Below are 25,915 nucleotides of genomic sequence, written 5' to 3' on the forward strand. Positions count from 1 at the left end.
GCGAGCCCGGTGCTTGCGCAACCTCTTCCTCAGGAGCGACCCTAGGGCGAGTGACGCCACTCAGCTCCCTAGCGGATAACCCTAACTACCGCTGCTACCAACACCAAAACAGAGCTACCAACACCACCAAAACAGAGCTACCAACAACACCAAAACAGAGCTACCAACACCACCAAAACAGAGCTACCAACAACACCAAAACAGAGCTACCAACACCACCAAAACAAGGCTACCAACACCACCAAAACAGAGCTACCAACACCACCAAAACAGAGCTACCAACACCACCAAAACAGAGCTACCAACACCACCAAAACAGGGCTACCAACACCACCAAAACAGGGCTACCAACACCACCAAAACAGAGCTACCAACACCACCAAAACAGAGCTACCAACACCACCAAAACAGGGCTACCAACACCACCAAAACAAGGCTACCAACACCACCAAAACAAGGCTACCAACACCACCAAAACAGAGCTACCAACACCACCAAAACAGGGCTACCAACACCACCAAAACAAGGCTACCAACACCACCAAAACAAGGCTACCAACACCAAAATAGAGCTACCAACACCAAAACAGAGCTACCAACACCACCAAAACAAGGCTACCAACACCACCAAAACAGAGCTACCAACACCACCAAAACAGAGCTACCAACACCACCAAAACAGGGCTACCAACACCACCAAAACAAGGCTACCAACACCACCAAAACAAGGCTACCAACACCACCAAAACAGAGCTACCAACACCACCAAAACAGAGCTACCAACACCACCAAAACAAGGCTACCAACACCACCAAAACAGAGCTACCAACACCACCAAAACAGAGCTACCAACACCACCAAAACAGAGCTACCAACACCACCAAAACAAGGCTACCAACACCACCAAAACAGGGCTACCAACACCACCAAAACAGAGCTACCAACACCACCAAAACAAGGCTACCAACACCACCAAAACAGGGCTACCAACACCACCAAAACAGAGCTACCAACACCAAAACAGAGCTACCAACACCAAAACAGAGCTACCAACACCACCAAAACAGGGCTACCAACACCACCAAAACAAGGCTACCAACACCACCAAAACAGGGCTACCAACACCACCAAAACAGAGCTACCAACACCACCAAAACAAGGCTACCAACACCACCAAAACAGGGCTACCAACACCACCAAAACAGAGCTACCAACACCAAAACAGAGCTACCAACACCAAAACAGAGCTACCAACACCACCAAAACAGGGCTACCAACACCACCAAAACAAGGCTACCAACACCACCAAAACAGGGCTACCAACACCACCAAAACAGAGCTACCAACACCACCAAAACAAGGCTACCAACACCACCAAAACAGGGCTACCAACACCACCAAAACAGAGCTACCAACACCAAAACAGAGCTACCAACACCACCAAAACAGAGCTACCAACACCACCAAAACAAGGCTACCAACACCACCAAAACAGAGCTACCAACACCACCAAAACAGAGCTACCAACACCACCAAAACAGAGCTACCAACACCACCAAAACAGAGCTACCAACACCACCAAAACAAGGCTACCAACACCACCAAAACAGAGCTACCAACACCACCAAAACAGAGCTACCAACACCACCAAAACAGAGCTACCAACACCACCAAAACAGAGCTACCAACACCACCAAAACAGGGCTACCAACACCACCAAAACAAGGCTACCAACACCAAAACAGAGCTACCAACACCACCAAAACAGAGCTACCAACACCAAAACAGAGCTACCAACACCACCAAAACAGGGCTACCAACACCACCAAAACAAGGCTACCAACACCACCAAAACAAGGCTACCAACACCACCAAAACAAGGCTACCAACACCACCAAAACAGAGCTACCAACACCACCAAAACAGAGCTACCAACACCACCAAAACAAGGCTACCAACACCACCAAAACAGAGCTACCAACACCACCAAAACAGAGCTACCAACACCACCAAAACAGAGCTACCAACACCACCAAAACAAGGCTACCAACACCACCAAAACAGAGCTACCAACACCACCAAAACAGAGCTACCAACACCACCAAAACAGAGCTACCAACACCACCAAAACAGAGCTACCAACACCACCAAAACAGGGCTACCAACACCACCAAAACAAGGCTACCAACACCAAAACAGAGCTACCAACACCACCAAAACAGAGCTACCAACACCACCAAAACAAGGCTACCAACACCAAAACAGAGCTACCAACACCACCAAAACAGAGCTACCAACACCACCAAAACAGGGCTACCAACACCACCAAAACAGAGCTACCAACACCACCAAAACAGAGACACCAACACCACCAAAACAGAGCTACCAACACCAAAACAGAGCTACCAACACCACCAAACATCATCCTCGTTACTAAGATCTATAAGACCCAGGAGGCGTCAAGCTCTTGTGTGTGCAACCACTTGCGAAACCTGTGCATCTTTTGTTAATTATTGCAGCCATGTTCACATGAAACAGTTATACCTGGAGCATACCTGATATACCTGGAGCATACCTGATATACCTGGAGCATACCTGGTTTAGGGAGTTATTTTACTCGAACAAATCCACAAGGGCTGTGACGAGGATTCGAACCTGCGTCCGGGAGCATCCCAGACATTGCCTTAATCGACTGAGCTACGGCATGGTCGTAGCTCCAACGTTCACTATCAAGGATTTATTACGTATTATTATGTAACTTCTTACGAAACCTGTGCATCTTTCCTTAGTCATGACAGCCGGTCGGCCGAGCGGACAGCACACTGGACAGTGGTCCGGGGTTCGATCCCGGGCGCCGGCGAGAAACAATGGGCAGAGTTTCTTTCACCCTATGCCCCTGTTACCTAGCAGTAAAACAGGTACCTGGGAGTTAGTCAGCTATCCCGGGCGCCGGCGAGAAACAATGGGCAGAGTTTCTTTCACCCTATGCCCCTGTTACCTAGCAGTAAAACAGGTACCTGGGAGTTAGTCAGCTGTCACGGGCTGCTTCCTGGGGGGTGGAGGCCTGGTCGAGGACCGGGCCGCGGGGACACTAAAAAGCCCCGAAATCATCTCAAGATAACTTTGATAGTTCCCTTCCTTTCAACCCTTAGATCCAGCTGGATGGCTGACGGGTGTCGAACCCTGTGGTTAATGGTTGCCCACAGTCATTAATACATGTATGCATCAGGTTCAAGAACCTGTTTTCCAAGCTGGAGCCAGATTCACGAAGCAGTTACGCAAGCACTTACGAACCTGGGGCCAGATTCACGAAGCAGTTACGCTAGCACTTACGAACGTGTCCATCTTTCCTCAATCTTTGACAGCTTTGGTTACATTTATTAAACAGTTGACAAGCATGAAAACTTGCCAATCAACTGTTGTTATTGTTATAAACAGCCTCCTGGTGCTTCAGAGCTCATTAACTGTTTAATAATTGTAAACAAAGCCGCCAAAGACTGAGAATAGATGGACAGGTTAGTAAGTGCTTGTGTAACTGCTTCGTGAATCTGGCCCCAGGTTCGCAAGTACTTGCGTAACTGCTTCGTGAATTTGGCCCCAGGTTCCTAAACCCAACCACATCCTCTGTTCTTCTCAATTGATGGGTCTTAATTGGGCTTGAGCCCCGCTTAGCCACGGGGGCCCATCGTTAGCATGTGACAGCCAGTTCCCAGCCCAAAAGCTCATGGTAAGCCTTCCCCCAATAGTTCCCTGGAACACGATCGGCCAATCGTTCAGCAACCAGGTACCCAATCGCTGCTGGGCGAACAGAGGCGTACAAGATAAGGATTGGGGCCCAGTCAATCCTCATGGTAAGCCTTCCTTGCTAGTTTCCCCCCTGGAACACGATCGGCCAATCCGTTCAGCAACCAGGTACCCAATCGCGAACCTAGGCGCACAAGTTAAGGATTGGCGCCCCAGGCAATCCTCCACTGACCAGGATACGAACCAAGGGCCAAATCGCTCTTGGCGGGAGCGAGTGTGGTACCACTGCGCCATCTGAGACCACCTCAGCGCCCTAGACTTAAGATTTAATTCTCCAATTATCGTCATTTAAGTATTTTCCATTCCTTTAGCGACATTTATCATGTGCTTCAGCGATTATCAAAGTTGCTCTGTTTATTTTTTGTTCCAATTCCTCGCTTGACCACAAGCAGGGGAGGGATTGTGGTATTATATATATTGTGGGAGTGTGGGATATAATATATATATATATATATATATATATATATATATATATATATATATATATATATATATATATATATATATATATAATATATATATATATATATATATATATATATATATATATATATATATATATATATATATCATTTGTTACCTGTTGACTGTGTGTGTGTGTGTGTGTGTGTGTGTGTGTGTGTGTGTGTGTGTGTGTGTGTGTGTGTGTGTGTGTGTGTGTGTGTGTGTGTGTGTGTGCGCGCGAGCGAGATCATGAATACGTGTGAGTGACAGTAAAGTTACACACACACAAAACTACACAAAAAATATGTACATTCAAAAAAAAAACTTTGTCTAGAACAATTGAAAAATGTACACACAACAAAAAAATATATATATTGCACAACTCTCCGAGAAAGCTTTTTCGGCATCTTAAATCTTTTCCTAATCTGATAAACCAGCATTACATCCAATCTTTTTGAACAGAAATAAGCCAAGAAGTGAGTCGCACTTTGCGTCACTCGATCAAGGAAGAGATTCAGTCAGTATCAGCACCAGCACATTGCGTCACCCACACCAAGGAAGAGATTCAGTCAGTATCAGCACATTGCCTCTCCCGAGCAAGGAAGAGATTCAGTCAGCTTCAACACACTCCTTCATCCGAGCAAGGAAGAGATTCAGTCACCACCAGCACACTGCCTTTCCCGAACAAGGAAGAGATTCAGTCAGCATCAACACATAGTCTCTCGCGACCAAGGAAGAGATTCAGTCACCACCAGCACATAGCCTCACCCGAGCAGGGAAGAGATTCAGTCAGCTTCAGTGCATTACCTCATTCCTCTCAGAGGAATTGGTAGGGTAGATAGTGACGTTTATTAAACACAGGTGTACAGGTACAAGGAGAGAGACAGGTGTGGGTGAGCTACTTTGAGCCACAGAGACATTAGAAAGAATTTGTTTTCAAGAGAAGTTAACAAATGGAATGCACTAGGCAGTGATGTGGTGGAGGCTGACTCCATACACAGTTTCAAATGTAGATACGATAGAGCCCAGTAGGCTCAGGAATCTGTACACCAGTTGATTGACAGTTGAGAGGCGGGACCGAGGTGGTGAAACTCCAAACACACACACACACACACACACACACACACACACACACACCTCCTTTGGGGCCTCGTAGCCTGGTGGATAGCGCGCAGGACTCGTAATTCTGTGGCGCGGGTTTGATTCCCGCACGAGGCAGAAACAAATGGGCATAGTTTCTTTCACCCTTAATGCTCCTGTTACCTAGCAGTAAATAGGTACCTGGGAGTTAGTCAGCTGTCACGGGCTGCTTCCTGGGGTGTGTGTGTGTGGTGTGGGAAAAAAAAAGTAGTTAGTAAACAGTTGATTGACAGTTGAGAGGCGGGCCGAAAGAGCAAAGCTCAACCCCAGCAAAAACACAACTAGTAAACACACACACACACCTACCTTTCCAAAATATTCCATGTTTGATCAACTCTGGACCACCAAGCCTGATAATCTCCTGGTCTCCGTCTGGACTAATCTTCCCCAACCCAACTCAATGTCCATAGTTAACACCTTAAAAGTAGTCACAGTGCGTGCGTACCGACTTCGTATTGAAGTTCCTTATAGTCGTAGGCCTCGTAGCCTGGTGGATAGCGCGCAGGACTCGTAATTCTGTGGCGCGGGTTCGATTCCCGCACGAGGCAGAAACAAATGGGCAAAGTTTCTTTCACCCTGAATGCCCCTGTTACCTAGCAGTAAATAGGTACCTGGGAGTTAGTCAGCTGTCACGGGCTGCTTCCTGGGGGTGGAGGCCTGGTCGAGGACCGGGCCGCGGGGACACTAAAGCCCCGAAATCATCTCAAGATAACCTCAAGATAGTTCAAATACCGCAATTCTCTGCATCTCCCAGGCCTCGAGAGGGACCTGAGAGCGTGGGAAGAACAGCCAAACTCCCACATTTAGTCAAGCCATTGTATCTCCTTTCTCTCCCGGGTGATTTGCTAAACCGTACCAGGACACCAGATTCACGAAGCAGTTACGTTAGTACTTACGAACCTGGGGCCAGATTCACGAAGCAGTTACGTTAGTACTGACGAACCTGGGGCCAGATTCACGAAGCAGTTACGTTAGTACTTACGAACCTGGGGCCAGATTCACGAAGCAGTTACGTTAGTACTGACGAACCTGGGGCCAGATTCACGAAGCAGTTACGTTAGTACTGACGAACCTGGGGCCAGATTCACGAAGCAGTTACGTTAGTACTGACGAACCTGGGGCCAGATTCACGAAGCAGGTACGTTAGTACTTACGAACCTGGGGCCAGATTCACGAAGCAGTTACGTTAGTTCTGACGAACCTGGGGCCAGATTCACGAAGCAGTTACGTTAGTACTGACGAACCTGGGGCCAGATTCACGAAGCAGTTACGTTAGTACTTACGAACCTGGGGCCAGATTCACGAAGCAGTTACGTTAGTACTGACGAACCTGGGGCCAGATTCACGAAGCAGTTACGTTAGTACTGACGAACCTGGGGCCAGATTCACGAAGCAGTTACGTTAGTACTGACGAACCTGGGGCCAGATTCACGAAGCAGTTACGTTAGTACTTACGAACCTGGGGCCAGATTCACGAAGCAGTTACGTTAGTACTTACGAACCTGGGGCCAGATTCACGAAGCAGTTACGTTAGTACTGACGAACCTGGGGCCAGATTCACGAAGCAGTTACGTTAGTACTTACGAACCTGGGGCCAGATTCACGAAGCAGTTACGTTAGTACTGACGAACCTGGGGCCAGATTCACGAAGCAGTTACGTTAGTACTGACGAACCTGGGGCCAGATTCACGAAGCAGTTACGTTAGTACTTACGAACCTGGGGCCAGATTCACGAAGCAGTTACGTTAGTACTGACGAACCTGGGGCCAGATTCACGAAGCAGTTACGTTAGTACTGACGAACCTGGGGCCAGATTCACGAAGCAGTTACGTTAGTACTTACGAACCTGGGGCCAGATTCACGAAGCAGTTACGTTAGTACTTACGAACCTGGGGCCAGATTCACGAAGCAGTTACGTTAGTACTTACGAATCTGGGGCCAGATTCATGAAGCAGTTACGTTAGTACTTACGAACCTGGGGCCAGATTCACGAAGCAGTTACGCCAGTACTTACGAACGTGTACATCTTTCCTCGATCTTTGACGGCTTTGGTTACATTTATTAAACAGTTTACAAGCATGAAAACTTGCCAATCAACTGTTGGTATTGTTATAAACAGCCTCCTGGTGCTTCGGAGCTCATTAACTGTTTAATAATTGTAAACAAAGCCGCCAAAGATTGAGAAAAGATGTACAGGCTCGTAAGTGCTTGCCTAACTGCTTCGTGAATCTGGCCCCAGGTTCGTAAGTGCTTGCCTAACTACTTCGTGAATCTGGCCCCAGGTTCGTAAGTGCTTGCCTAACTACTTCGTGAATCTGGCCCCAGGACAGTAAGTCTTACTAGAGGAGCTTGTCCTCACAGAAAATCCATTACCATAATAACTCCCCCCCCCCCTTTCAGACCACCTAGATAGTTATCTAGATATTTATGATGATCTGAACGCCTATTATGGTTCCAGTAATAGTCCACATGTAAACTGGCAAATGAACCTTTGTCGTAAAGAGATTATTCTGAAGTTATATCGGTATTGTATTATAAATCGTTGGTTTAAAGTATAAAAAGTGTATGCTGAAAACGTTTTTCTTTGAAGAATCTATGTAAACGGAATTCTCGGGGCACACTGAAGTAGTTTACGAATTCCATATTTCCCATTATCATAAGTAACACACCGTATTAACGTAACGTAACGAAATCTAACCTAACAATACCTTAACCTAAATCAATCTCAACCTAACTATGGATAGATAGTAAATAATAGCATTATGTAGTCGTCCTCAATCCATTCCCTTGAGTGGATCTCCTCCCCCGAAGACAGGTTGAGTGGAGAGAGACAGTACCAGATGTAATCAGACAGAAATAATGACAGACAGACCTGTACACTGTGATACAGAACTAGATGACAAATAGACAAGCACTGGGATACACAGACAAGCACTGGGATACACAGACAAGCACTGGGATACACAGACAAGCACTGGGATACACAGACAAGCACTGGGATACACAGACAAGCACTGGGATACACAGACAAGTACTGGGATGCACAGACAAGCACTGGGATACACAGACAAGCACTGGGATACACAGACAAGCACTGGGATACACAGACAAGTACTGGGATACACAGACAAGCACTGGGATACACAGACAAGCACTGGGATACACAGACAAGTACTGGGATGCACAGACAAGTACTGGGATACACAGACAAGCACTGGGATACACAGACAAGCACTGGGATACACAGACAAGTACTGGGATACACAGACAAGCACTGGGATACACAGACAAGCACTGGGATACACAGACAAGCACTGGGATACACAGACAAGCACTGGGATACACAGACAAGCACTGGGATACACAGACAAGCACTGGGATACACAGACAAGCACACAGGGACACACAGAGAGCCGCTCAGGGAAAGCACAGACCGACACACAGAAACGCTATGCATGCAGCTATCAAAGTGTCACAAGACAAGATAACCCGACCAGCGGTGGGAATGACTCTCATGGGATTACGATAGCTGTGTGTGTGTGTGTGTGTGTGTGTGTGTGTGTGTGTGTGTGTGTGTGTGTGTGTGTGTGTGTGTGTGTGTGTGTGTGTTTACTAGTTGTGTTTTTGCGGGGGTTGAGCTTTGCTCTTTCGGCCCGCCTCTCAACTGTCAATCAACTGTTTACTAACTAACTACTAACTACTTTTTTTTTCCCCCACACCACACACACACACACACCCCAGGAAGCAGCCCGTGACAGCTGACTAACTCCCAGGTACCTATTTACTGCTAGGTAACAGGGGCACTTAGGGTGAAAGAAACTTTGCCCATTTGTTTCTGCCTCGTGCGGGGATCGAACCCGCGCCACAGAATTACGAGTCCTGCGCGCTATCCACCAGGCTACGAGGCCCCCCTGTGTGTGTGTGTGTGTGTGTGTGTGTGTGTGTGTGTGTGTGTGTGTGTGTGTGAGGGGGGGAAAGGGGGTGAGAATAACGCCAGATGCTGACAAAAGCAGAAAATTGGTAGCCTAAATCTCTCTCTCTCTCTCTGTGAAATTCCACCGCGTAATGTGATCATTGTTTTTTTTTTCCTCCAAAATACTGCACTTTCAAAGTCTGGCGATTTGTACATATGTGTATTGTTAATGGATTTCATATTTGGCAGTTTCTGACTGGTCACTATTGCGTGAGAACACTGCTTGAATTATTTATATGATTAAGGGACGTTTTAAAAGCTGTTACTTCGTAGTTTCCTCGTTAGCTTGAGATGATTTGATTTCGGGGCATAGCGGCCCCGCGGCCCGGTCCTCGACCAGGCCTGATTTTTGTTACACATCCCCAGGAAGCAGCAACCCGTAGCAGCTGTCTAACTCCCAGGTACCTATTTACTGCTTGACAGTTGAGTGGCGGGCCGAAAGAGCAAAGCTCAACCCCCGCAAGCACAACTAGGTGAATACACACACACACACACACACACACACACACACACACACACACACACACACACACACACACACACACACACACACACACACACACACACACGCACGCATCAAACAGTGAACAATTAGGAAGCATTGAACTCGCCAGGCTGAACTAAAGAGACGGAACTAAGCGGTTTGACATTAAAAAAACATGAATTCAAACATCTCGTTTAAAAACAACTTGAGCACCAGCACTGCCAACAAACACATACGAGTGTGTAACTACAAGTGTTTGGGTCAAACAGAAAAAATCTGAGGCTTTTCAAAATTCCCCAATCCCCCCCCCCAAAAAAAAAATAGTAGTTCTGTAAACGGGGTTTATCGGTAACATTTTTGACATCAGGTGAGTTATCTTGAGGTTATCTTGAGATGATTTCGGGGTTTAGCGTTCCCGCGGCCCGGTCCTCAACTAGGCCTCCTTTTTGTTAACCCCCCCCCCCCCCCAACAAGCAGCCCGAGGCAGCTGTCTAACTCCCAGGTACCTATTTACTGCTAGGTGAACAGGGGGGCCATCAGGGTGAAAGAAACTCAGCTCATTTGTTTCCGCCTCCACCGGGGATCGAACCTGGAACCTCAGGACTACGAATCCCGAGCGCTGTCCACTCAGCCGTCAGGCCCAGGAATGAGTCAAGACCTGATCAGATCAGATCCATATAGTAATAAGTAGACAAATAGATTGGTAGATACAACAGTGGGTAGACAGTGAGAGGTAGACAGTCTGAGAAATACTCAAGAGTTTAAAACCCAAATAGATACAAGTAGACACATTATATATATATATATATATATATATATATATATATATATATATATATATATATATATATATATATATATATATATATATATATATATATATATATGAGCTTCCTGTTCTCTGTTCACCTGTCCACCCCCTGTCCATTCCACCGTCCATTTCCATCTGTCCTTACTACTTTGAGGTCACCTCCATGGATCTGTCTACACCCCCCCCCCCCCCCAAGCAGCCCGACCTCTGTGGTTCGTGGTCAACCAGGCTGTTAGTTGCGCGTCACTGCACGTAGTTAGACGAATAAATCCCCCAACCCGTCCTTATTAACCAAAGCCAAAGGGGAGGATTACATGCAATCCACCCAATAAACCCCCCTTCCCCCCTGGTGATGAATAGAAAACGGTTTGCGCAAGCTAGGCTCGTTAAAGCCCCGGCCGTCTCTGCAAGACGCATCATACGTCAGTTTTAACGTATTGTGTATTAGAGGTTTGTTCTCATTTATATATTACAGTTCTGTGTATAATCATTATTATATATTATAGATTTATGTATAGTTAGGCATAGGTTAGGTTAGTTGATCAAGTTTTGTTGGATATTATTTGTATTTGTAGTACGTGAGTGAAGCATTTACAGCGTTGGGATTCGAACAGAGGACGTCAGAGAAGCACTTGTTCGCGAAATGTTCCCTCGTCATCAATTGTAATGATGTTTAAACTGGTTTTCATTTTAAAACAAAAAAGGGGGGGGGGGTTAACGGGTTGATTAACGAGCTTTTGGCCTTCGTTAATGAGGCTGTTACAGACGACTTAACTAATGACTTGCGAACACTTCTCAAACAGCGATTCACTGCTGCTGTTCGAATCCCAACTCTCTAAATGCTTCAATCACGCCCTACCACTGCAAATAACGTGAATCTGAACACCTGATCTCCCGCCCCACCCCCCTTGGGCTGGACGGTAGAGCGACGGTCTCGCTTCATGCAGGTCGGCGTTCAATCCCCGACCGTCCACAAGTGGTTGGGCACCATTCCTTTCCCTCCGTCCCATCCCAAATCCTTATCCTGACCCCTTCCCAGTGCTATATAGTCGTAATGGCTTGGGGCTTTCCCCCTGATAGTTCAATTCAATTCAACACCTGATCTAGCCTAACCTTTGGGCAAATATGCACAATATGCTAATACACATTTGAGAAAATTCCTATTTCGAATGAACAGTATGTTAAAAACTGGTGAATGCGTCTTTGGGGGTCGGCCGCTGGATGGAATGGACGCTGGATGGGCTGGAATTGCAAGTATGTTGACCTCTCATCCGTCCATCTGGTCGAACTTCCCACCCATCCATTGGACCACACATCCAGGAGGGAGGGCGTTTTCAGGGGAAAGCGCCAAGCCATTACGACTATATAGCACTGGGAAGGGGTCAGGATAAGGATTTGGGATGGGACGGGGGGGGGGAGGGAATGGTGCCCCAACCACTTGTGAACGGTCGGGGATTGAACACCGACCTGCATGAAGCGAGACCGTCGGTCAAGATTGTTCTAACCTTCGACTAACCGAACGTCCGGTTCTTCGGGCTATACAGTATGTGCTTGTATTATTATGCATCTGTTTGATCTATTCATTTACAAGAACTCATATTTTTTCCGTTCATTCGGCCTTCCGTCCGTCCGTCCGAACCACGCCCGCCCGCCTGTCCGTCCGTCCAAACCCGCCCGTCCGTTCGTCCGAACTCGTCCGTCAGTCCCCCCCGCCCGTCCGTCCGTCCGGACTCGTCCGTCAGTCCCCCCGCCCGCCCGTTCGTCCGAACTCGTCCGTCAGTCCCCCTCCCCGCCCGTCCGTCCGTCCGGACTCGCCCGTCCGTCCCCCCCGCCCGTCCGTCCGTCCGAACTCGTCCGTCAGTCCCCCCCGCCCGTCCGTCCGTCCGAACTCGTCCGTCAGTCCCCCCCGCCCGTCCGTCCGTCCGAACTCGTCCGTCAGTCCCCCCCCCCCCGCCCGTCCGTCCGTCCGGACTCGTCCGTCAGTCCCCCCGTCCGTCCGTCGTCAGTCCCAGCCGGTGCGAGGGTGACGATCATTAGCGATGACTTCCGCTCCACTTCCGGAGAAACTTGCGTGAAAGTCAAGCCCGCCCGCTACGACGCGCGCCTTACACACCCGCGAAAACCGCGAATTTTCCCTCCGCGACCGGAGGCCAACCGACCCGTCGGTATTGCTATGACCACCTTGCCGGGGCCAGACCCTCATGCAGGTCGGCGTTCAATCCCCGACCGTCCAAGTGGTTGAACACTATTCCTCCCCGCCGTCCCATCCCAAAACCTAATCCTGACTCCTTCCCAGTGCTATATATCTTGAGATGATTTCGGGGCTTTAGTGTCCCCGCGGCCCGGTCCTCGACCTGGCTTCCACCCCCAGGAAGCAGCCCGTGACAGCTGACTAACACCCAGGTACCTATTTTACTGCTAGGTAACAGGGGCATAGGGTGAAAGAAACTCTGCCCAATGTTTCTCGCCGGCGCCTGGGATCGAACCCAGGACCACAGGATCACAAGCCCAGCGTGCTGTTCGCTCGGCCGACCGGCTCCCATATAGTCGTATTGGCTTGACGCTTTCTCCTGATAATTAAAAAACAAATGCCAGGGGGGGGGGCAACTTCCTGGCACTGTGGCTGGCCCGTGCCACCTACCTAGGAGTTGTAACTGGCACTGCGGATACTTGCCTTTTCTAAGAGAAAGCTCAAAGAGAAAGTTCCTCAAAAGCCTTTCAAGCTTCTTGCATAAAGGTGGTGACTGCTGTTGTTAAAGATTCGCTACTTGGAACAAAATGTCCCAAGTAGCACGGGCTATGGTGAGCCCGTTAAGGTGGTGGTGACGTATTTCTTCCCATTTCTACTAGCCCTCAGGGACTCGATGTGTCTCAGTCACTGTTGTGTGTGTGTCTAATGGCACCCCGTACCCTGGCGAGAGGAAAGGGCGTGCCAATAGCTGTGAGAGGAAAGCTACTGTCTTCCTAAGTTTCCCCCAAAACGTGAAGAAAACGATTAATTTAAAGTGGTCTCCCCTAACTTACCCAGAGGACCCAAAACAGAAAACGGGACAGTACGACACTTTGGCCAGCCGCTTCCATTTTCTAGTACGACGATTCTTGGCCCTTGTGTAACGCATACGACCGAAAAGCGACGTTCTTTGTAAGCGAACAAGTTGAATTATAAGCAGTTAAAGGGAGATACAAGACATAGGATCCAAGACATAGGGTCCAAGACACAAGGCATAAACGACAGACAGACAGGGAACATTAGACAGGAAAAGGTAGATTGTGTGGTGGACGGGGGTTAGGAGAAAGTGGAGATGGAGAAAGCCAAATCCAGGAAGCGGAAGATAACGCAAGAAGGAAAATTTTAAGAAACTTCCTGGAAGAAAGAGGAGGTGGATTAAGAGAGTAGAAAGACTTATGGTAGGCAAGTGAGTGAACAAGATGCTGGTACCTTGAGTACTGTGTGAGCCAGGTACCTTGAGTACTGTGTGGCCCAGGTACCTTGAGTACTGTGTGAGCCAGGTACCTTGAGTACTGTGTGGCATCAGCTCACAATCCAAGCATAGGTCTTCAGCACAATCCCAACTCACAATCCTCCAAGAAACTCAAAAGGACAGTGAAGAGAGATGTTGCGAGGAGAAACCCGGAACTGAGGTGACGGGGGGGGAGAGGGGGGGCGAGGAGGGGGGGGGGAGGGGGGAAGGAACTCTTATAAAACCGCTAATCACGTTAAATGAGAGATGAACTAGTTACTAGTGACCGGATATTGATATACGGGTCAGTTGGGTTCTAGGCCTGCCACACACACTCAAGGTGCTCAAAAGCAGCCACAATTTTTTTTGGTGTTATATTAAAAAAAAGGGGGGGGGGGGTTTAGTAGTCAATTTTATATAATAAATGATTAGAATCATACATGAATTTATATAATAAATGATTGTTATCATGCTGGTGCTCTGTAGCATGATTTTTGCACACCTTGTTCACTATCATTCGTGAACACACGGGACACTTATGTGTTGATTCGACCGGTAGCTCAAGAGTCGGAGCTCAACCGCTGCCAACACACCAGGAACCCGCCTGCCATCTGGCGGCGCTCACCCGAAACGCAACGAACTCTCGCACGCACGCACGCATGTACACACACACACACACACACACACACACACACACACACACACACACACACACACACACACACACACACAGCTATAGAGCCCAGTAGGCTCAGGAATCTGTACACCAATTGATTGACGGTTGAGAAGCGGGACCAAAGAGCCAAAGCTCCACCCCCGCAAGCACAATTAGGTGAGTACAAACACACACACACAAACTACCTATTAATATGTAAACACACATCTCGTCCTTGCCAAAAACCCATAGAATGGTACGCGGCTTCCATGTTCAATGATCATAATGTTTCGTTCATACTCGCCCGATATTGTCACTATTCAAACTATTCAGAACAAGTGGAATGCACAGGAAGAAGAAGTTGTGGAAACCACCTCCATCCACAACTCTAAGGTCAGATTCGACAAAGAATTCTTACGCCAAAAGGAGTTAAATTATAACGCAATACGTAGAGCAAGCCTGGTAGGCTGGGTATGGAGAGCTAGAGCTCATTTCCTCGTAGTCACTGACAGGTCAGGCGGGGGCCAAAGAGCCAGAGCTCAACCCGCCCGCAAACACACCTAGATGAGTACACAGGGTCGTACATGCAGCGCGCAGACCACAACAGAGGGATGATACAGACTGAGGGAGGACCAATTTGTGAACGAGATTCACTATATAGGAAGTGGAGCGGAGGAAGATAATGTTATCCCACTTGGGGGGCGGCCACCCCCCCCCCCACCTGTCACCCCCCTGTAACACCGCAAAGTGTTCCAAACATTATCAATATACCTTTACTTCCACCGAGATTAAATATTTATATTCTCAAAAGATGTTCAAAAACAAACCTCATAAAGTCGAGGAAATAGGGCCAGGTGTCCCCCAGGGTAGGAACTGACCTATCGAGCACCTAGCATCTCGAGGCCCTAAGGGCCTCGTTACCCCATACGTCTAGGGTAATTAGGCTCTTCCTTCAGTACACACTGAACTTTTTTAGTGTCAGAGTGGTTGACAAATGGAATGCATTAGTCAGTGATGTGGTGGAGGCTGACTCCATACACAGTTTCAAGTGTAGATATGATAGAGCCCAATAGGCTCAGGAAATCTGTACACCAGTTGATTGACGGTTGAGAGGAGGGACCAAAGAGCCAAAGCTCAACCCCCGCAAACACAACTAGGTGAGTACACTATTGTCCCATTTCAAGCATTAGTCCCTAGAGATCAACCTGGCAGACACGCACTTTAAATCTCTCTCATTTTTACCCAACACGAATCATTTCTGATTGTAAACAATCAATGCTCCTAAACGGAGAAGATAAATCCTCCTAAACTGTCCTAAATTGGCCTAAATTGTCTTCCAATTACCCTAAACGGAGAAAATATATCTGGAGAAGTTTATGGCCAAGTGGGAAGTGAAAATGATACTGTGAAGCTTAACAAAAATAATCTCTATAAACTCCACCAATGACTGTAAGACTGGAAAATGCTTTTTTAATATCGAAAAAATGCCAGATCTTGCACGAGGGGCGTAATATTACACATAACTCCCAAATCAACACTACCTTGCAGCAGACCGAAGGATCTTGGAGTCAGAATGCACCAGTCATGAAAATTTGCACAAGTGGAAACTGCAGTAAAAAGAGAGAGAAAAAACTTTAGGAACAGCCACAAGAACCTTTTGACTTAAAAGAAAGAGAAGGTAGTTATTTACTTGGACGTCTCTATGGTGCGTCTCTATTTGGACAACTGTATTGAAGCATGCAGAGACTCATCTTTAGAAGGACAGACTCATCTTTAGAAGGACAGACTCATCTTCAAAAGGACAGACTCATCTTCAAAAGGACAGGACTCATCTTCAAAAGGACAGACTCATCTTCAAAAGGACAGACTCATCTTCAAAAGGACAGACTCATCTTCAAAAGGACAGACTCATCTTCAAAAGGACAGACTCATCTTCAAAAGGACAGACTCATCTTCAAAAGGACAGGACTCATCTTCAAAAGGACAGACTCATCTTCAAAAGGACAGGACTCATCTTCAAAAGGACAGACTCATCTTCAAAAGGACAGACTCATCTTCAAAAGGACAGGACTCATCTTCAAAAGGACAGACTCATCTTCAAAAGGACAGACTCATCTTCAAAAGGACAGGACTCATCTTCAAAAGGACAGACTCATCTTCAAAAGGACAGACTCATCTTCAAAAGGACAGACTCATCTTCAAAAGGACAGACTCATCTTCAAAAGGACAGGACTCATCTTCAAAAGGACAGGACTCATCTTCAAAAGGACAGGACTCATCTTCAAAAGGACAGGACTCATCTTCAAAAGGACAGGACTCATCTTCAAAAGGACAGGACTCATCTTCAAAAGGACAGGACTCATCTTCAAAAGGACAGGACTCATCTTCAAAAGGACAGGACTCATCTTCAAAAGGACAGGACTCATCTTCAAAAGGACAGGACTCATCTTCAAAAGGACAGGACTCATCTTCAAAAGGACAGACTCATCTTCAAAAGGACAGACTCATCTTCAAAAGGACAGACTCATCTTCAAAAGGACAAACCTGTTTTGGAGAAAGTTCAACGCTGGGTAACAAAAATAATCGCAGGACAACTAAGTCAACTCTCACAGGAACAGTTGAAGGCCACAGACCCTATCCCCTCTCCAAACCAGAGGGGATAAGGCTGATCTCATCCAAACTTATAAGACATTGAACAATTTGGAGGGTACTGTTCCAGACCACTTCTTCAAGAGATCAAATGTAACTCAAACAAGGCGCAACAGCTCAAGCTTAACAAGCCACAAAGCAGGACAGAAAACAAAAGATGCTTTTTCACTCTGGCTTATAAACCCATGGAACCGCCTACCCGCCGAAGCCGTAAAAACACTGATTTTAGCCAACTAGATTCATAATCCAGCTGAATAAAATCCCCAGAACAAATAGAGGAGACTACTGACAAGCCGCCAGTTTCCTGTCCCCCCGTCGAGGCCGCGGGAAAGACGGTGCCCCCTCAGGTAAATTCGGGTAAATTATCTATGCCGTCCCAACGTGCTCCAGTAACGCAGTATATCGCGCCGATCAGCCTGGACCACCAAGCTAAATTACGGGTTTGACTCCAGTCCTGCTGGAACGCCCAACTGCTTCTGTCGCAGTCCACCACCGCCTGAACCTATGGAACGTGTAGAGCGTCATCTGGACCTATGGAACGTGTAGAGCGTCATCTGGACCTATGGAACGTGTAGAGCGTCATCTGGACCTATGGAACGTGTAGAGCGCCATCTGGACCTATGGAACGTATAGAGCACACTGCCCTAACAGCCCAAGAATGTGTGTGTGTTGGTTAGCAGTGTTCAGAGCCCTACATCCGCCTTCTGTGATCGCGTGCTCAATAACTCACATAATATGTTAAAATGATCTCTAATCCAATCCACGAACGACAGAATAACATTTACAATATGCCGTTACCATTGTAAACGTGTGACTAACGTCTGTGATGGAAGATATACTAACAGAAACTACATTCTTCTAAGCAATTATCTTCCTTCTATCTATCGTCTTCCTCTTAGCGATTAAGAAGCGTTACACGAGTAATTTGCTGTAATTGCTCATCATTCCTCACCTCAACCCATTGATCGGGATGATTAACCCACGCTGGAATCACACCTGATGATTAACCCACGCTGGAATCACACCTGATGATTAACCCACGCTGGAATCACACCTGATGATTAACCCACGCTGGAATCACACCTGATGATTAACCCACGCTGGAATCACACCTGATGATTAACCCACGCTGGAATCACACCTGATGATTAACCCACGCTGGAATCACACCTGATGATTAACCCACGCTGGAATCACACCTGATGATTAACCCACGCTGGAATCACACCTGATGATTAACCCACGCTGGAATCACACCTGATGATTAACCCACGCTGGAATCACACCTGATGATTAACCCACGCTGGAATCACACCTGATGATTAACCCACGCTGGAATCACACCTGATGATTAACCCACGCTGGAATCACACCTGAAGATCACCCCCTGTCCTCCCCCTCTGCCCCCTTACTCTGATCCCCCAAATTGATCAGAACACACTGACAAACATCAATTCATCATGAACAGACGACTAATTTGATCCGTCAGAATTAACACCATTCGGTTGGATCACAACAGGGGCGGTGACCCCGACCACGACCCTGGAAACTATAGTCATAATAGTCCTGCTTCATTGCGGATTATTTTGCGGTTTAAGCTTGTGGTTTAAGATTCTCTAATCAGATACGTTATCGCAATCAAGGCAGCTGTGTGATACGCAAGTGATTTTATCGCCGTTAATGTAATTTGTTTAGGTATCCCTAGAGGTTATCTTGAGTTAGAAATCCTTACTTTTACTGTTAGTAAAAAGTTAGTACTGTTTCCTTATTGTTAGGAATCCATACTACACCTCTCCTCTCTTCTGCATATCATAGCCTGACCAACACCACCTGCAGGCAGCCTGACCAACACCTGCAGGCAGCCTGACCAACACCTGCAGGCAGCCTGACCAACACCACCTGCAGGCAGCCTGACCAACACCTGCAGGCAGCCTGACCAACACCTGCAGGCAGCCTGACCAACACCTGCAGGCAGCCTGACCAACACCTGCAGGCAGCCTGACCAACACCTGCAGGCAATTTATCGGTCAACGGCCGGATTGAGTAGAGGAAGTATGTCAGCATTCCAGCCAGTGACCAGCTCTCTGACCTACACACGCGCGCGCACACACACGCTCCTGGGGGGAGGGGTGGCTCTCACTCACACTCACACTCACACACACACACACACACACACACACACACACACACACACACACACACACACACACACACACACACACACACGCGAGCGCACCTTTCATCCTGTACCTACACTTAGGTAATTACACACACACCTGTAGCTACATGTGAGTGGACAGCGCTCGGGACTCGTAATCCTAGTGACAGGGGATCGATCTCCGGTGATCGCGGAAATAGGTACCTGGGAGTTAGACAGCTGCTACGGGCGGCTTCCTGGGGGTATGTGTGAAAAAAAAGTTGATTCATTGACAGTTGAAAGGCGGGCCGAAGGAACTAGAGCTCAACCCCCCGCAAGTACAACTAGGTGAATACAACTAGATGAATACACCGGAGGGGCTCATTCGATGAGGATCCACATATGTGACCACAAAATGGCCGCACACCACAAAACATAACTTAGGAAGTACAATGATGTTCCTCTCGACTCTGCAACCAGTCCGGAAACTGGACGGGTGGTGATCCTGTACTGTGTGGTGTGGTGTGGTGTGTGGTGTGTGGGTGGGTGGGTGGGTGTGTGTGTGGGTGTGTGGTTGGTGTGTGGTGTGGTGTGGTGTGTGTGTGTGTGTGTGTGTGTGTGTGTGTGTGTGTGTGTGTGTGTGTGTGTGTGTGTGTGTGTGTGTGTGTGTGGTGTGTGGTGTGGTGTGTGGTGTGTGGTGTGTGATGTGTGGTGTGGTGTGGTGTGTGGTGTGGTGTGTGGTGTGGTGTGTGTGTGTGTGTGTGTGTGTGTGTGTGTGTGTGTGTGTGTGGTGTGTGGTGTGTGGTGTGTGGTGTGTGTGTGTGTGTGTGTGTGTGTGTGTGTGTGTGTGTGGTGTGGTGTGTGGTGTGTGGTGTGTGGTGTGGTGTGGTGTGGTGTGGTGTGTGTGTGTGTGTGTGTGTGTGTGTGTGTGTGTGTGTGTGTGTGTGTGTGTGTGTGTGTGTGTAGGGGGGGTACCCCTACCACCACTAGAAAACCACCCGCACTTCTGATAATGACAGTACTATCACCTTCAGTACCAGCATCATCATGTAACAAGCTAAGTTAGCTTACAAGCTTATAGACCTTGGATTATATGCTTCACAGAGTAGCTGTGGATATAAATGATATACTTGGGGCCAGATTCACGAAGCAGTTACGCAAGCACTTACGAACGTGTACATCTTTCCTCAATCTTTGACGGCTTTGGTTACATTTATTAAACAGTTTACAAGCATGAAAACTTGCCAATCAACTGTTGATATTGTTATAAACAGCCTCCTGGTGCTTCGGAGCTCATTAACTGTTTAATAATTGTAAACAAAGCCGCCAAAGATTGAGAAAAGATGGACAAGTTCGTAAGTGCTTGCGTAAGTGCTTTCGTGAATCTGGCCCCAGGTATGGTATACTGGGATGATCTACTTGGTAGAATCAGAGGGTGAGTTTCCCTGGGTTTACACAGATTATCCGGGAAGGGGCACCTACTAGCCTTGAGGTTACCTTGAGATGGTTTCGGGGCTTAGCATCCCCTCGGCCCGGTCCTCGACCAGGCCTCCTGGTTGTTGGACTGGTCAACCAGGCTGTTGGACGCGGTTGCTCGCAGCCTGACGTGAGAGTCACAGTCTGGTTGATCAGGTGGATTAGTCAAGCCAAGTCACGCCAGGCCAAGCCAAGTCACGCCAGGCCAAGCCAGGCCAGGCCAAGCCAAGTCACGCCAGGCCAAGCCAGGCCAGGCCAAGCCAAGCCACGCCAAGTCAAGCCAGGCCAGTCCAAGCCAAGTCAAGCCACGTCAAGCCAAGCCACGCCAGGCCAAGCCAGGCCAGGCCAAGCCAAGTCACGCCAGGCCAAGCCAGGCCAGGCCAAGCCAAGCCACGCCAAGTCAAGCCAGGCCAGTCCAAGTCAAGCCACGTCAAGCCAAGCCAAGTCAAGCCACGCCAAGCCACGCCAAGTCAAGTCAAGCCACGCCAAGCCAAGTCAAGCCACGCCACGCCACGCCAGGCCAAGTCAAGCCAAGCCAAGTCAAGCCACGCCACGCCACGCCAAGCCAGGCCAAGTCAAGCCACGCCAAGCCAAGCCAAGTCAAGCCACGCCAAGCCAAGTCAAGCCAAGTCAAGCCACGCCAAGCCAAGTCAAGCCACGCCAAGCCAAGCCACGCCAAGCCAAGTCAAGCCACGCCAAGCCACGCCAAGTCAAGCCACGCCAAGTCAAGCCACGCCAAGCCAAGCCACACCAAGCCACGCCAAGCCAAGTCAAGCCACGCCAAGCCAAGCCACGCCAAGCCAAGTCAAGCCACGCCAAGTCAAGCCACGCCAAGCCAAGTCAAGCCACGCCAAGCCACGCCAAGTCAAGCCACGCCAAGCCACACCAAGCCAAGTCAAGCCACGCCAAGCCAAGCCACACCAAGCCACGCCAAGCCAAGTCAAGCCACGCCAAGCCAAGCTACGCCAAGCCAAGTCAAGCCACGCCAAGCCAAGTCAAGCCACGCCAAGCCAAGTCAAGCCACGCCAAGTCAAGCCACGCCAAGCCAAGCCAAGTCAAGCCAAGTCAAGCCACGCCAAGCCAAGTCAAGTCAAGCCACGCCAAGCCAAGTCAAGCCACGCCAAGCCACGCCAAGCCAAGTCAAGCCACGCCAAGCCGAGCCACGCCAAGCCAGGCCAAGCCAAGTCAAGCCTACAACCCATCCTCCTGTTTCTATACAGCACCTAAGCCTCGCGAGGTGGACCATCATAGCCTAAGGAACATCTAGCCACTCAACGAGCCTAAGGTACATCTCTTATATTGGGTAATTCCCGTTGTTGGGGGGTAGTAAGTCTGAACTAAGACTTCGTTAAGTCTGAACTAAGACTGAACTAAGACCTCGAGGTCTTCCCCCAAGCCATCCACCGCCCGTCTCAAGGTTGCAACCCATTGACAGTACCGAATTATCCACTGCAATGGGTACCGGATTATCCATTTGCTCACACGGCCTACGAGATAATGGGTAGGGGGGGAGGAACTATCAGGGAGAAAGCACCAAGCCATTAAGACTATATAGCACTGGGAAAGGGGTCAGGATATAAGGATTCGGGATGGGACGGGGGGAAAGGAATGGTGCCCAACCACTTGTGGACGGTCGAGGGGATTGAACGCCGTCCTGCATGAAGCGAGACCGTCGCTGTACCGTCCAGCCCAAGTGGTTGGACATGATTAGAGATCTGTTAAACATATATTTCAGGTAACAATTAGCTGTACTCGCTATTTTCTGAAGGAATTTGTTGGAGCAAGCTTAGTAAACACTTATTTTCACTGACAAATGTCGTCTACAGATATTGTGGTAAATCTTGAGGTTATCTTGAGATGATTTCGGGGATTTTTAGTGTCCCCGCGGCCCGGCCCTCGACCAGGCCGAATTTTAAACGAACGTTTGCATACGAACGAACCTTGCAACTGCCTCGTTTAACCCGGAAGGGCAAGTGAAAAGTCTTAATACGGCAACAACAGTTACCAAGTCTTAATCCGGCCACAAATTATGCCTGCGTTATGCCCTAATGTCTGAAAATCAAGTATTTTTTTGGTATCTGTAACATGTCTTCGACAACCATCAAGATTTTCTTTTAAGACAAGCTGGTGACCCATGTACTCGGACAAAACTACCCGACCATTTAACTCGTAAACTGCTCCCTACCCCTGATTCAAGTACAAGTTTACTGAGACAATACATCTCAAAGGGATAGAGTCGTTTAGGCTATTTCTATCCCTCCTGGTTAGTACCAATAAGAAACAAGATCGAGAGGGGATAGTTGGCTTATGAAGATAAGACTACAGTATGCTGGATGAATTCCATTTTCTTTGGACGAGCTCTGAGAGGTTCTGAAGTGCCACATAGCATTATCCTCTCCGGTTTATGCTTAGCAGTAGGATCCACATCTGTGTAGACCTGGCCTAAAGGGTCTGATGAATTGTGTGTGAGGAGCCATAGAATCATCTACAAGCATTCAGGGGAAAATGTCGTTTTTTTAAGCCTGAAATAGGCGGAAGGAAGGAATTTTCAGGGGAAAGCACTAAGCCATTACGACTATATCGCACTTGCAAGGGGTCAGGATAAGGATTTGGGATGGGACGGGGGGGGGGCAAGGAATGGTGCCCAACCACTTGGATAATCGGGAATTGGACGCCGACCTGCATGAAGCGAGACCTAGCGGGGGGGGGGGGCGGGGGTAGAAATTGCCTAAGCTACTCTATCCCTTTGAGATGTAGTTCTTTCTTGCCTCAATAAACATACTTGAAGCGAGACCGTCGCTCTACCGTCCACCCCAAGTGGTTGGAGATGAAACAGAATTACCCAAAGTAGTCGACACCGCTCAAGACCATAATTAAGAAACTGTTAATTACCTGTTCAACGAAGACTGCCGTCGGGTGCTGGTCGTCGCGGGCCCAAGCCGTCGCCGACAACACAATCAGCAATCCGGACGATGCCATAGAGAGAATAGCCACGCACATGAAACTAACCACATACACATGTGCGTATGGGCGCCGGGAGGCGCACACGCCCAAAAACCCACACAGGCCCACCACGGCACCCGCCCACAGGCCGCCCCCGAGGGCGGAGAGGGCGGCACGGAGGATGAGTGCCGCCGCCCCTAGTGCCACCATCAACGTGGCTAGCAGCAGCTTCAGCAGGGCCAAGGACAGTGCCAGCTTGGATGGGAAGAAGTGGCCCTGGGGGTCGACGGCATCGGTGGTGCCAGACACGGAGCGAAGGGAGCGCCAGGTCAGGCCGGTGCCACGGGTGGTGCCACGGCTGCTGGTGCCACGCCCACCGCCACGGCTGCTAGTGCCACCACGCCCACCCAGTAACACGTCTCTTAACGACCCGCCGCCTGCACTTACGCCCATTACGACACTTGTGTCACGGCCCTGGCACTGTCACTATCCTGGCACTGTCACGACTCTGGCACTGTAACGACACTGGCACTGTCACGACTCTGGCACTGTCACGACTCCTGGCACTCACGATCCTGGCACTGTCACGACCCTGGCAGTCAACTCTGGCACTGTCACGACTCTGGCACTGTCACGGCCCTGGCACTGTCACGGCCCTGGCACTTTCACGGCCCTGGCACTTTCACGGCTCTGGCACTGTCACGACTCTGGCACTTTCACGGCTCTGGCACTGTCACGACTCTGGCACTGTCACAACTTTGGCACTGTCACGACCCTGGCACTGTCACTATCACGACCCCTGTCACTGTCACGGCCCTGGCACTGTCACGACTGGCACTGTCAAGACCCTTGGCACTGCCACGACCCCTGGCACTGTCACGGCCCTTGGCACTATCACGATCCTGGCACTGTCACGGCCCTTGGCACTGTCACGACCCTTGGCACTGTCACGACCCTGGCACTATCACAATCCTGGCACTGTCACAACAGAGCCAAATCACCACTTAATAATATCTAATATTCACCAAACAGTTTTCTAAGCACCATAGACAGTCACAAACCATCTTTCAACACAATATTCATCACTGCAAACAAATTTCCAAAATATATCAAAATTCCCGTCTCAAAAGTCTGCTTTGCACTGCCAAAATAAACAGAGAGAGACAGGTCCAGTCAAGGTTCACGGAGCGCGAGGCGACACACCCTCCCTCACCAACGGCTCAGCAGACACTGCCGCCTCCAACACCTATTGCCAATGGCCACCAGATAGTTTGGAGGGAAAAATCCAATTCCTATAATTTAACGCCTATATTTTGCCTTAAGGCTTGGCATTTAAATGTTTAAATTCATATACAAATCTGATCTCATACGAAACAGTAAAGGCGATGAAATGAGTTTGTGAAGTAAATAATTCTGATGAACGATTTATATGAAGTCAGTCATGAGGCTATGAGATCAGTCATGAGGCTATGAGGTCGGTCATGATGCTATGAGGTCGGTCATGAGGCTATGAGGTCAGTCATGAGGCTATGAGATCAGTCATGAGGCCATGAAGTCAGTCATGACTCTATGAGGTCAGTCATGAGGCTATGAAGTCAGTCATGAGGCTATGAAGTCAATCATGAGAATGAAATCAATCATGAGGCTATGAAGTCAGTCATGAGGCTATGAAATCAATCATGAGACTATGAAGTCAGTCATGAGGCTATGAATTCAGTCATGAGGCTATGAAGTCAATCATGAGGCTACTTAGAATACTTCTTCCAAACTTCTTAATAAAAATGAGATATCCCACAAGAATGTCAAAAGAATAATGGCATTCAAGAACAGTTTGAAACACACTGATACCTTCTCTCTACCCAAACACAAGCCTCTTAAATCAAATCTCTAGACGCCATATATTTCTATATATATTTTTCACCTTTCGTGGACAAATCGC

At 48.5% G+C, this 25,915-nt stretch overlaps 1 protein-coding gene across 1 annotated transcript in view; it reads right to left on the reverse strand.

The window, feature by feature from the left end:
- LOC123764478 (uncharacterized) overlaps nt 1–25,398 on the reverse strand; it is an 83,893-nt gene extending 58,495 nt beyond the window's left edge. Inside the window, exon 1 of the mRNA XM_069314482.1 lies at nt 23,926–25,398. Within this exon, the coding sequence (XP_069170583.1) occupies nt 23,926–24,429 (504 nt within the window). The 5' untranslated portion in view covers nt 24,430–25,398. The remainder of the gene's footprint in view (nt 1–23,925) is intronic.
- Between the last annotated feature and the right edge of the window lie 517 nt (nt 25,399–25,915).

The sequence above is a fragment of the Procambarus clarkii genome, chromosome 79, assembly GCF_040958095.1.
Source record: "Procambarus clarkii isolate CNS0578487 chromosome 79, FALCON_Pclarkii_2.0, whole genome shotgun sequence".
Taxonomy (NCBI): Eukaryota; Metazoa; Arthropoda; class Malacostraca; order Decapoda; family Cambaridae; genus Procambarus; species Procambarus clarkii.